General features: G+C 48.4%; 1 protein-coding gene across 3 annotated transcripts; it reads left to right on the forward strand.

The window, feature by feature from the left end:
• The first annotated feature begins 573 nt into the window (after window positions 1–573).
• On the forward strand, window positions 574–10,902 carry LOC130377278 (polypyrimidine tract-binding protein 2-like). 3 transcript variants are annotated; one of them, XM_056584319.1, is made up of 14 exons: window positions 574–664; window positions 2,831–2,858; window positions 3,903–3,963; window positions 4,054–4,226; window positions 4,524–4,664; window positions 4,835–4,990; window positions 5,089–5,199; window positions 5,294–5,498; window positions 5,829–5,944; window positions 7,822–7,855; window positions 8,355–8,447; window positions 8,975–9,191; window positions 9,334–9,411; window positions 9,497–10,902. In XM_056584319.1, the coding sequence occupies exons 1-14, from the start codon at window positions 657–659 to the stop codon at window positions 9,624–9,626; spliced, it is 1,551 nt and encodes a 516-aa protein (XP_056440294.1). In that variant the 5' UTR covers window positions 574–656; the 3' UTR covers window positions 9,627–10,902. The 3 variants fall into 3 exon arrangements, with proteins under 3 accessions (XP_056440294.1, XP_056440295.1, XP_056440296.1); XM_056584320.1 differs by having other exon boundaries at window positions 5,294–5,486; XM_056584321.1 differs by lacking the exon at window positions 9,497–10,902 and having other exon boundaries at window positions 575–664; window positions 9,334–9,415.
• The last annotated feature ends 835 nt before the right edge of the window (window positions 10,903–11,737 follow it).

Raw genomic sequence — 11,737 nt, forward strand, 5'->3', positions numbered from 1 at the left:
TGTTGATGCAAATCGATCCAATTATGTTACCTTTAGTATCAAGTGTACACACACACTCACCCAGTCACACAAATACACTCACTCTGTCACACACACGCACACTCAGTCACACACACGCAGTTACAGTTACACACACACACACACACACACACGCACACACACACACACACGCACACGCACACACACACACACAAACCCATACAAAACGATTTGCTATTCAATGACAAAAGTATTAATTCATACATTTTATTTGTGATTTACTCACAGCCCTTTAAATGTCAGTATTACACTGAAATCTTGTCCTACAGATGTTTAGAATTATAAACGTACAAATCAATGTGAAATGTTAATTGTAGTAAACCATGGATAAATAATAAGTAAACCCATAGTTTATGTTGTAAAGCATGGATGAATAACAAGTAGACAAATAGACTATATAAACCATGGATGTATAAAAAGTAAACCAATAGAGTGTTCGGCTGTCTCCGGCAGCGCTCGGGTCGGGGTACCGGATGTTCGACTTTCTCCGGCAGCGCTCGGGCCGAGTTCCCGTGTGTTCGGATGTCTTCGGCAGCGCTCGGATCCCGGTCCTCCATCTTGTTGTGCAGTGTGTCGAAGCCGGACGCAGAGCTCATTGTTACCGGAGGACTTCAGAGATGGACGGGTATGTGTTGCTCAGAGCGGTTTAATGTGGTCAGCATGTAACGGTGGACGGTATTACGCTGTATTTATACCGTATAACGTGTTTTGATCCCGTTGCACAGGTGGATTTATGGTTATATAACATCACAGCGCGGGGCTGTGGCTCACCACGCGCTCCTCTGAACCGCAGCTATTATATAACTATATATTATCATAATTATTACTATCATTGCTATTATTATATTGTATTATGAAGAGCCTCGGGGTAGCAGCCAGGGGCTTAGTGATCTCTCTGTGTTGTTGGATGTTGTCGTCCGCTCCTCTTTATTCACTCAGACGGCCTGATGCTAAGCTAATGCTAGGGTGGCGTGACGCGGATCCCTTTTGTTGTAGCATTTTAGCATTAGCCTCGGCTACTGTTAGCGTTAGCCTAGGCGCTTTGTGCCATTATCCTCGGCTACTGTTAGCGTTAGCCTCTGCTCTTTGTGATGTTAGCTGAGATGCAGGTCACGTACGGACTAGCTGGCCTGTAGCTCCTCTTGGCTGTTTGGTTTAAACGGAAGACATTTTACTCAGCGGCGATGACGTCACGTTAGAGTAGTTATGTTGGGATGAATGACGGCGCCCGATTGGTTAGTTTAAAATGCTGAGAATGAGAAAACGACCAAATAGGATCTATGTGCACTGCTGGTCCTCCACCATTCTGTGTTCCTCGACCCCTCTCTGTGATGCATCACTCTAACATCATTTAAGCGTCTTAGAGTACCATATTAAGCGCTATATAAATTTCATTTATTATTATTATTACTCTATGTTCCTTCATCACCATCGCTGTGCTCCTCCATCCCTCTGTTCCTCCATCACCCTCGTTGTGGGCCTTCATCACTCTCTGTTCCTCCTCCCTCACAATAGTGTGTACCTCAACCAATGTGCTACTCCACACCCACGTGGTCGACCCCTGCTCAGTCAAATCTTAACATTAATGCTTGGAGACGGTTTGGTTCCCTGATGTCTGCAGCGTCTTTTCTGACCCTAGCGCTCTTTTCAAGGATTGAGCCTCTTCACTCAGAGTATCTTCAGACATGGCCCTCATACCCCTCCATTGCCCGCATACTCCCAGTTAATTCCGCCGGCCAGAATAACTTATTTGCATGAGGTGCGAAGTTTGTAGAGGTGACACCCCTCAGCAGAATGCAGATGGCTGCATTGGAAGGCTTAGCAGAACATTTCCCTTACTACTAGCTGTGGGATTGCTAGGACGTTCTTACAAACGACCCTCACACTGAAGCTCTGTAGTCTAATACAGGACTTTTAACAACCACGTTTGGTTTGGCACCACCAGAAAGGAACGTTCACACATCACATAAGGCTTCAACGTCGTTGATTGCAAGCAGTGATGTTGTTCACTTCTTAACCCAGTACAGTGATGTTCACTTCTTAACCCAGCAGGAGTGATGTTCACTTCTTAACCCATCAGGACTGATGTTCACTTCTTAACCAGTAGGACTGATGTCCTGGCTCTGTTTCCACAGCCTCTTCTCTCTTTTCTGTCACCTCTTGATCGTCACGCTGTTGATATTCTCTTAACGTTTAACGGATATGCCGTAGTCTAATTTCTGTTTATCTGTGTATCAGGGTTTCGTTTCTTCTAAAAAAGTGGTTTGATTTCCTTCCTGGTAAAAGGTCTTCAGTTATAACAGAGGGTCTTTGTGTTTGATTTGCAGGGCCTTCAACACTATTAATCAAATGGTAGTGGAGCTGGTGTGTGGGGTAAATTAATCACATGCATAGTTTCATATTAAATGATCTGAAGAGCAATTGGAATGAGTTACTAACTTTTTTAAGGGTAAGGAGCTTAGCTTCGCTCTCGTAGCTAGTTGGTTTCCCCATGGTGGGTTAGGGATGGGCCTAGATGGTTTCAAAGCCATCTTGAGATGTGTTCACTTTGTAAGCAAAGTGATTTGGGAATGTCCTGAACAGACCATCAAGGATGCTTGAATTCTCAGTCTCAAATGAAGAGCAAGTGATCATTTTTCCTCTCTCAAACTTCAGTGGGTCTGTTTGTAAGCTATTAATAAATTAATGTCCGGGTATATCGTAAAATTGCTTTTGCTGAACATAATTTATTGTTTACAGCTTTTGAAATTATGCAACGATTTGATAACCTTTCTCTTTTTTATTTTTTTAGGATAAGTGATGTTGCTGTTGGTGTCAAGGTGAGTCTCTGAGCAAACCTCCACCTCCCCTCCATGCAGAAGACCCTTAAACTCACTAAGTGATCCAGTGGGGGGGGGGGGGGGGGGACTTTATGTGTGCGAATAGGACCATACATTGGCATGACTTTAGGGGGGGCAATAGGGCCATACATCCATGGCATAGCCAAACCGTAATCCGTTTAAAATGCACTTCTGAGAAGTTTTAGGTTTTTTTTTTTTATAACAATCCGATTTCATGAGGTTCTGCTTCTGCTTTCACAACAATATAACAGAGTTAATAAACAGGAAACCTTTTTCTGCCTGACCAGAGGAAACGACCAAATGTCATTTCTAGTGAAATGCATTTGATCTCATGGCCCCATACACATTGTTGTTCAATCGTCTGTTTTCCAGTCTACATAAAACGAGGTTAAGTCCTATCTTGAAGGAACCTGAACAGAATATTAGGTTATATTGGGGCCCCTGTCAATACAATCAAGTATTTTTTGTTGACGTTTAAAAAAACTCCCGGGAAAGTCCCTGCAAAGAGTTTTTGCGTAAGTGGTGCACAACTTTATGTGCCTGAGATTTATTGAAGCGTGGGTTTGGTGGCCGTTCCCCAGACGGCTGTTTTTTTACCATGACCATAAAGAATAGGGCTGAGGCAGGCCTATGGTAGAGATCCTCTGAGAGGGTGTGGGGAGGGTACTGCCGGAGGGGGGTTGTGTGTGTGTAATGGGTCTCCAGCCACAGTCTCCCCATCCCCATCAGTCAGCTTTAAGAGCACAGGGAGCCTCCACTCTGCCCTGGGGAGCCCTGCATCGCTCTGGATGCAATGACACAATTTGACATCTTAAATGTACGGATTAAACCCACACAGAGTCCGGTCCTTCTTCTGGTGCACATCGCCCTCCCTTCCCCAGGGTCTCGCTAGCATCTCCTTCCTGTTCTTTAAACCGTCTGTCGAGGGAGCCATGTGAAGGCTTTCTGTGAAGGAGCTGTCGGCAAACCAGCAACGGTTTTGTGTGGTTGTTTTACGGCCCTTTGTTTTGTGGTTCCCCGCAGAGAGGATCAGAGGAGCTGAGCATGTACAGCAGCCCCAACTCGGGGGTGAGCAGTATCAGTGGTGAGTAGGGCCCAGCTCCCACCTCACCTCCCTGTGCGTCCGCACCACGTTGTACAGACTGAAGGCTAACGGACTGATTCCTCCCGTTAGATGGCACCTCTAACGGCAGTGACAGCAAGAAGCAGAAGGTGGAGGAAGCTCCTCCGTCGCGCGTCCTCCACATCAGGAAGCTGCCCAACGAGGCGTCTGAGACGGAGGTGATCGCGCTGGGCCTGCCCTTCGGGAAGGTCACCAACATCCTCACTCTCAAGGGGAAGAACCAGGTGAGGCGGCAGTAAGGCGTGTTTGGCGGGCGTTTACAAAACCCTTCCACCAAAATACATGATCTCAAGCTGACCATGAATGCGACTAGGGCCCTTAGTGCTAATGTGCTTAGTGCAAATGGGTGGTGTATATTGTGCAAAGTGTTGATAGTCCTTGCTAAATTAGTAAACATGGATGGGCTTTTGTTGAATATCTTGTTTTTCCACGGGCCTATGCCATGAGCTAATGGGCCTCAATGAAAGTGTTGGCTGCGGTATGTCAACCCGTTCTGACGTGCATCGTTTTGTATCTCCCAGGCGTTCCTGGAGATGGGCACAGAGGAGGCGGCCATCACCATGGTGAACTACTACAGCACGGTGACCCCTCACGTCCGCAACGTCCCCGTCTTCATCCAGTACTCCAACCACAAGGAGCTGAAGACGGACGCCGGCAACCAGGTGAGAACGCCTCAGGGCTCTCCTGGTTACCAGCACAGGAGCCACCAACCCTAGTTCCTCTGTCAGGAATCAGGATGGCAAGGCCGCGGGGTCATTGAATTTGGGGATATCAAGCGTATAAGCAGATGAGAGGTGTGTGTGACCGGTGCCCCCCCCCCCCTGACCCCCAGCGGACCCAGGCGGTGCTCCAGGCGGTGTCGGCCGTGCAGTCCGGCGGCTCCCCCAGCTCAGACGTGCAAGAGGCCCTGGCGGCCGCCTCCAGCCCCGTGCTGCGCATCATCATCGACAACATGTTCTACCCCGTGACTCTGGACGTCCTGCAACAGGTGCCCCCCTCTCCTCCTTCGAAGCCACCCAGCCCCACAATGAGCCTTTCGATTGTATGATGGATTCAGTCTGACGACCTCCCCTTGACCTCCTCCAGATCTTCTCCAAGTTCGGCACCGTCATGAAGATCATCACGTTCACCAAGAACAACCAGTTCCAGGCTCTGCTCCAGTTCAGCGATCCCGTCAACGCCCAGCAGGCCAAACTGGTGAGTACCTGTCCGGAGAGCTGGTCAGAGTATAACGGTTCCTAATGGTAGGACGGCCCCTCAAGACCTGACCCGGGTTTCTTTTGCACCTCAGGCTCTCGACGGTCAGAACATCTACAACTCCTGCTGCACGCTGCGCATCGACTTCTCCAAGCTGGTCAACCTCAACGTCAAGTACAACAACGACAAGAGCCGGGACTACACGCGGCCCGAGCTCCCGGCAGGGGACGGCCAGCCCAGCATGGACCCGTCCATGGCTTACAGCAAGGACTCCAACTCCCTGCTCGGTAAGATCCCAGGTAGAGCCCCTTTTCTTTTCTTACTTTTCATCAATTAAGCAGACATAGACCTTTTAACACCAGGTATACTGGTAACAGATACAACATGGTTGCTGTGTTGGTTTTAAGAGAGCTTTTTAAGAGTGTCACAATGATGCCTTACGCTTAACAATAATTGACTATGAAAGACGACTAAAGTGTGAAACTGTTGATAGATAACGATTGAATATAATACTGTGGTTGAGTCAGTCTTTGTAAGCGGAGTGGTCCTGTGTACTCCTCCATTCAGGATGCAGGGCTGATGAGGGCTTGTGTAGTTCTGTACCCCATGATATCTCTCCCTGCCTCCAGGAGCAATGAACCCACTGAGCGCTGCTGCGGCGGCGGCGGCGGCGGCCGGACGTGTGGCCCTCGGGGGCCAGGCCGGCTCCAGCGGGGTCCTGCTGGCCAGCAACCTCAACGAGGAGGTCAGTACTCATGAGTCGGGTCACCCCCCAACCCTCACAGCTAACGGACCGCTCCCACTCCTCCTGTCTGTTGACCTCGGCCTGTGATGGGCGCCCACACAGACCTCCTGACTGTAACGGGTTGTAGAAGGGAAGCCACTGCCTCTGTTAGCCTCTTAGAGGTGGAAGTGAACCCCCCTCCGCCCTATCGTATGAGCGCTAGAGGAGCCGTGTTGTGTATGACAGCAAGCTTAACCCTCTGGAGGTCCGCGCTGATCGCCTCCCAGACGAGCTCCACATGCCCACACCCGGGGTCTCTTCCCCCCGCCCCCATAGCAGAGTAGACCGTCAGACAATGGCCAACATCACAGGATATTACACCGGTTTTCAACCATGACAAAATTACGTATTTATCATAGAACACACGCAAAGACGTTTGAAACAGAAAAAAACACTTTGGGTTCACTGCACTTCCTGGAGTGGTTCACTTTGAATAAGACCATTCGATCTCCCATCTTATTGTTAAAGATCACAACCTATTTGTATTTTTAGTCTGCCTCTCTTTTAGTCCCAACAAAACAAGAGTGTCTTCTCATCTCATTCAGATGTATTCCATTCTCTGCTCACAGATCCTTATGTCAAACTGTACCTTAACTCTGCTAACCCTGCTCTCTCTCTGTTTTTTCTTCTCTAAGTCAATCTCTGCTCTCCTCAGCCTCTATGAAAACCCTCTCTGACCTCTGGCCTGTCTCTCTGGGTCTCCAAATCCAAAACACCACACATTGTGCTTCATCTCCACAACCTTTAACCTTTAGCCTCTCAATCTTCTGTTCTCTGACCTCTCTAATTGCGCTCTGAAATCTTTGTATCTATCTTTTCCTCGTCTGCCATTGAGTGACCCCCAGAGCCGGGCCATATGTCGTCCAAAGGCTGCTTTGTCCTCCATATTGTCCTGGCTTTTTGGCTCTCAATCAGACCTTCTGCTGATGAAGGCCAGTAATAGAATGGGCTCATTGTCCATTGATAAAACGTAGAATATGAACTGGTGTTGAAAGCATCAAATGAGTAGAGCCCAACGTTATCAAGGCCCCCACGTTATCAAGCACGACGTTATGAAGGCCCCACCCATGTCATCAAGGCCCCAGGTAGCGTAGTGTTGCTACAGTAAGCCTCCCATCCTCAGAGTAATGAACTCCTTATGAGTATGGTGGTGGCCCCTCATTGGTTCCTGCATGTCCAGCTGCGACCCCATCTCCCCCCCCCCCCGCCCCACTGGATCTAACCGCATGCCCCCCTGACGTCTTCTCCCCTCATACCCTTTCATGATTGGTCGTCTTTCCCCAGCGGACAGGAAGTCATCTCCATGACTACTGCATGTTGTGTTTTGTGTCTCCATGTTTGAAATTGAACTGCTGATTTTAAATAATTTTGTTTTGGTTGCTGATGTTTTGATTTTCTTTCACATGAATGTACCTTTTGCCCCGTGCTTGTCTAGGGTGAAAATACATTTTGCGTAATTTGCTATTTTGACTAAAGAAACATGTTTCCAGCCATTTTCTCTGACCAATCGACCTGCATTATTCCAGTGTACTGACCTGTATTTTATTTTTGTCCCTTCCCCTCCCCCTCACTTTATTTATTTTTATTTGCTCACCCCCCAACCACCCTCCCATGGATCCTCCCTCATTCTCTGTCCCTTCCCTCCCTCCCCTCATCACATTAACTCCCCCGACGCCCTCCCCCTTCTCCTCCATGACCCATCACCTCATCACTCTCCGGGGGGGGACAAACAATACCAACCATCCTCTACCTCTGGATCGATCTGTCCATCTCCGCTCTCCTCGACTCCTCTACCTCTTCTGTCTCACGCTGCTTGTTGCTCTTCTCTCCCTCTAAAGATGGTTACGCCCCAAAGTCTGTTTACCCTCTTCGGTATGTTATCGCTAGAGCTCTCTCTCTCTCTCTCTCTCTCTCTCTCTGTCTCTCTCTGACTCCTTCTCTCTCTCTACTCTGTTCTCATTGTTCTCTCTGTATATCTACCAGTATCATAAGTACTATAGCCATTGTTGTGTTTATACGGTAGTTTGTAACACATGCAGGCCCCCTGCTTATCGCTCTGGGTCATGTTTATTCCTCTGTCCGCGTATACAATAGTCGATTTTTTTATCACTGCATGGTTAAATATGGTTTGGCTTGCATGCGATGTTTGGATAACGTGACACCGATGCCGTTCTGTTTGGAGGGTGTCTAATGTAATGATTCTATACACCTCTCTCGATATCTCCTGTTGATTGATGGCTCTCCTTTCCTACTACTCTCTTCTGTTGTTGACCGAGGCCTCTCCCCTCCGGTGCTAACCGTCCCCCTGACCCTCTGCTCTGTCTCTCCACCTCCACCCTCCTCTCCTCCGCTGGCTCTGGCTTCACCACAGGGGTGTACGGCGATGTCCAGAGGGTGAAGATCCTCTACAACAAGAAGGACAGCGCGCTCATCCAGATGTCTGACGGCAACCAGGCTCAGCTAGGTGAGCTCCGCCAGCAGGTCTAAACCGTATGACTCAAGAAGGCCGACCACGGGCTGCCCGATTATGGATAAAAATATCCTAATCACGATGATTTTGGTCAATATTGCAATCACGATTATTCAAATGATTATTTTAGAGTTTGAAAACATGTTGCACTTTTCAGCATTTCTCCCCAAAAAAACATCACTGAGAACGTTGAAATTTTGCCTGTAGATAATACACAAAATGGTCAAATAGAAAATAATGTACAGATATGTATCCAGCTTTTCTGCAATTTCTATAAAACATTTAATGAAGAAAAAAAAAAACTGTTTCAACTCGCTTTATATTAGGTTGGTGATCGTTTGACGCTAAAAATAGGAAGTTGTGATCAAAAAGAGATTAATGGCCCATCCCTAGCTCAACCACATCCCTACTCTGGCCCTTACCTCGAGGCCCGGTGCTGCGCAGTCTCATGGGTCGGGGCGTCGAACAAGGGGTGTTCAGTGAGGCTGCCAGGCGGTGCAATAACGCTCTTCTCTCCGCAGCCATGAGCCACCTGAACGGGCAGAAGATGTACGGCAAGATCATCCGCGTGACGTTGTCCAAGCACCAGACGGTGGCGCTGCCCCGCGACGGGCTGGACGACCAGGGCCTGACCAAGGACTTCGGGAACTCCCCGCTGCACCGCTTCAAGAAGCCCGGCTCCAAGAACTTCCAGAACATCTTCCCGCCCTCGGCCACCCTCCACCTCTCCAACATCCCGTAAGTGACCGCCGTCGGTCAGCTGGGCCCCCCCCCCCCCCCCCACCCCCTTCTGGGGTCAACACAGCCTTGATGGGGGGGTCCTCACAGATGATGGGGTCTACAGGGGTCCTGACCGCTGTGTTGTCTCCCTTCTCCCCAGGCAAGACGTGAGTGAAGACGACCTGCGCCTCCTGTTCACCAACGGGGGCGGGGCGGTGAAGGCCTTCAAGTTCTTCCAGTGAGTCTTTGAGCCCTTTCTTTCTCTGTGTTAAAAGTCCTGTTGGTCGACGACACGAGTCCATTAACACCGCCTCCGCCCCCAGGGACCACAAGATGGCTCTCCTGCAGATGACCACGGTGGAGGAAGCCATCCAGACGCTGATGGACCTCCACAACTACAACATGGGGGGCAGCCAGCACCTCCGAGTGTCCTTCTCCAAGTCCACCATCTAGACGGCGCTGGTCCACCTTCTGCTAGTTTGATTTGAGTACAGTGTGATGTTTTTGTTTTTGATCTTCATTCCTTGAGAGATTGGCCCCCCCCCCTTCTAACCTTAGTTCATTGAAGAGACGTCGATGTGTAGGTGTTTCTGCTCTGTACCTCCACACTCCTGTTGTGACGCACTGAGGTCCCCCCTTTTTCTACTCCCGTTCTCTGTAAGGTCCATGGCTCCGTGAATTAGACCCCGTTTCCGTTGATAAGATACTCCCGTGCCTTACTCAACAATATCAACTGTTCTCCGGCCGCCCCCCCCCACACCACACTGTCACCTGGTCCCGTGCCAAAGCACGGATACCTTAGGAACCGTTTTCTATTTAACCGCGCTGACTCGCTGTAGCATTTCTGTGCCACGTATTTTTCTTTCTTTACCCCTTCAATGGTTCATTGCACATGGCATCACCTGTTGTCATTGGCCCCACCTGCTTCCTCCAGCCCCTCCCCGGCCCGCACACCCTCCGTGTTTCACACCACCTGTGTTTTTTCAGACACGCGGCTTGCTGAAAGTGAACCAATGTACGCTTCAGTCGAGTGTAAAGAGTTGACAATTCATTTGTAATCTGAGTAAGAACGCGGCCTGCAAGCGTATCGTTTGGTCTTGAGTTACCTTCCATTCTTTTTGCTGTAGCTACTTGATGTAACTTTAAATGTGACAATGGGTTTTATAAGCATGTATAGTCGTTTAGACTCTGCAATAGGAAAGTGTTGCATGCTTTGGAAGCGATGGCAGCATTAAGTCCACTGTGATGTCATGTCATGTGACAGTTTACTGAGGAGAAGGCTACTTGGTAGGACCAAAGTTTATGTGCCTTTAGTGTTTCTTTCCTATTTAATTTTAACAAGAACAAAAACATTTTACATAAAAACTGCTTATAAAAAAAACTTGGTTTATTTCCTTCATGTTGTATTTGGGGGTGTGAAACATTATCTTGACCTTTTAACGGAAAAAAAAACTGCATCCACTGGAAATGGGTTTTGTTAAAAAAACAGTATATTTTCTATACAAGTCTCTTTTTACACCTTGAAATGTAAGGATTCAGTATAGGTTGGAAGAGGCACAATTAAAAGCGGACTTTTTTCTAATACGGGAGATGTGGCTTGATTTCCTGCTTTGGTTGACCCTCTCGTTGTCTCTTCTGTGTGTATGTGTGTGTGCGTGTTGGACATTCTCTGTAGCATGCTAAATAAAACTTTCTGCTCTCCCTCTCTCTCTTCTGTTGCCTCTTCTCTGTTCTCCTACTGCTGCTCTCCTCTGATTCACTCTCTGTGGGAGACGGGACAGACAGGCTTGGGTCTAGGGGACTGATGTCCCCTAGACCCAAGCCTCTCCCAGACTTGAGTGCCCCTGGACTTGAGACCCCCTATACTGAGACCTCCTAGAATAAGTCCCCCTCCCAGATTGAGGCCCCCTAGACCAAGCCCTCCCAGACTAAGCCCTGCTTCCAGACCGAGCCCTCTGATTGGCCAGGTCCACAGGACAGGAGTTCTTTGTCTCTTTCCTCCCCAGCCAGCTGACTTCCAGGGAACTCTTGGTGCCCCTCCTTGATGGGGGTCCACACTTGTCCTCGGATCAGGTTCTGAGTGTCATACTTCTCCGCATCCGTTCACTGGCCCAGCCTGGTGATGGTGGTCGAGGTGCTACTCCAAAATTGGGAACTATCATATGAAAATCTTGTAGGCCTTTGATGCAGATGAACACCAACGTCGAGATCGATGAACTCTAGGCATGGAGCCTAGCCTTGTGCGCTAGTACTCAAATTCTTATTATTCTTTTATGTTTAACGTTTTTTTTCCCCTCAAATTCTGTAAAAGTCATACTGCAGCCTATGACGTAAGTCGAAAAGTCTTGACATTTCCAGGTATGGTTACCAATAATCCCAACTACCCATAAATGAAAATTTGTGGTACTGCACCCAAAGGTGGCGCTTTTGTAAAAAAAAAAAGCATGAATTAGGCCTATTTCTCCTCTCCAGATTGACCTGGACTCAAAATTCTTTCATCATATTAATCTCTTAAATCAGATGTATCTTTTTCACCATGTTCTTCTGCTCTAAAAATGTTTACT

This window comes from Gadus chalcogrammus, chromosome 23 (assembly GCF_026213295.1).
Source record: "Gadus chalcogrammus isolate NIFS_2021 chromosome 23, NIFS_Gcha_1.0, whole genome shotgun sequence".
NCBI classification, from domain to species: Eukaryota; Metazoa; Chordata; class Actinopteri; order Gadiformes; family Gadidae; genus Gadus; species Gadus chalcogrammus.

Coding starts and splice junctions, on each gene's coding strand:
- LOC130377278 (XM_056584319.1), top strand. Junction 3,964..4,053: donor GGGGGTGAGCAGTATCAGTG/GTGAGTAGGGCC, acceptor TCCTCCCGTTAG/ATGGCACCTCTAACGGCAGT. Junction 4,991..5,088: donor CTCTGGACGTCCTGCAACAG/GTGCCCCCCTCT, acceptor GACCTCCTCCAG/ATCTTCTCCAAGTTCGGCAC.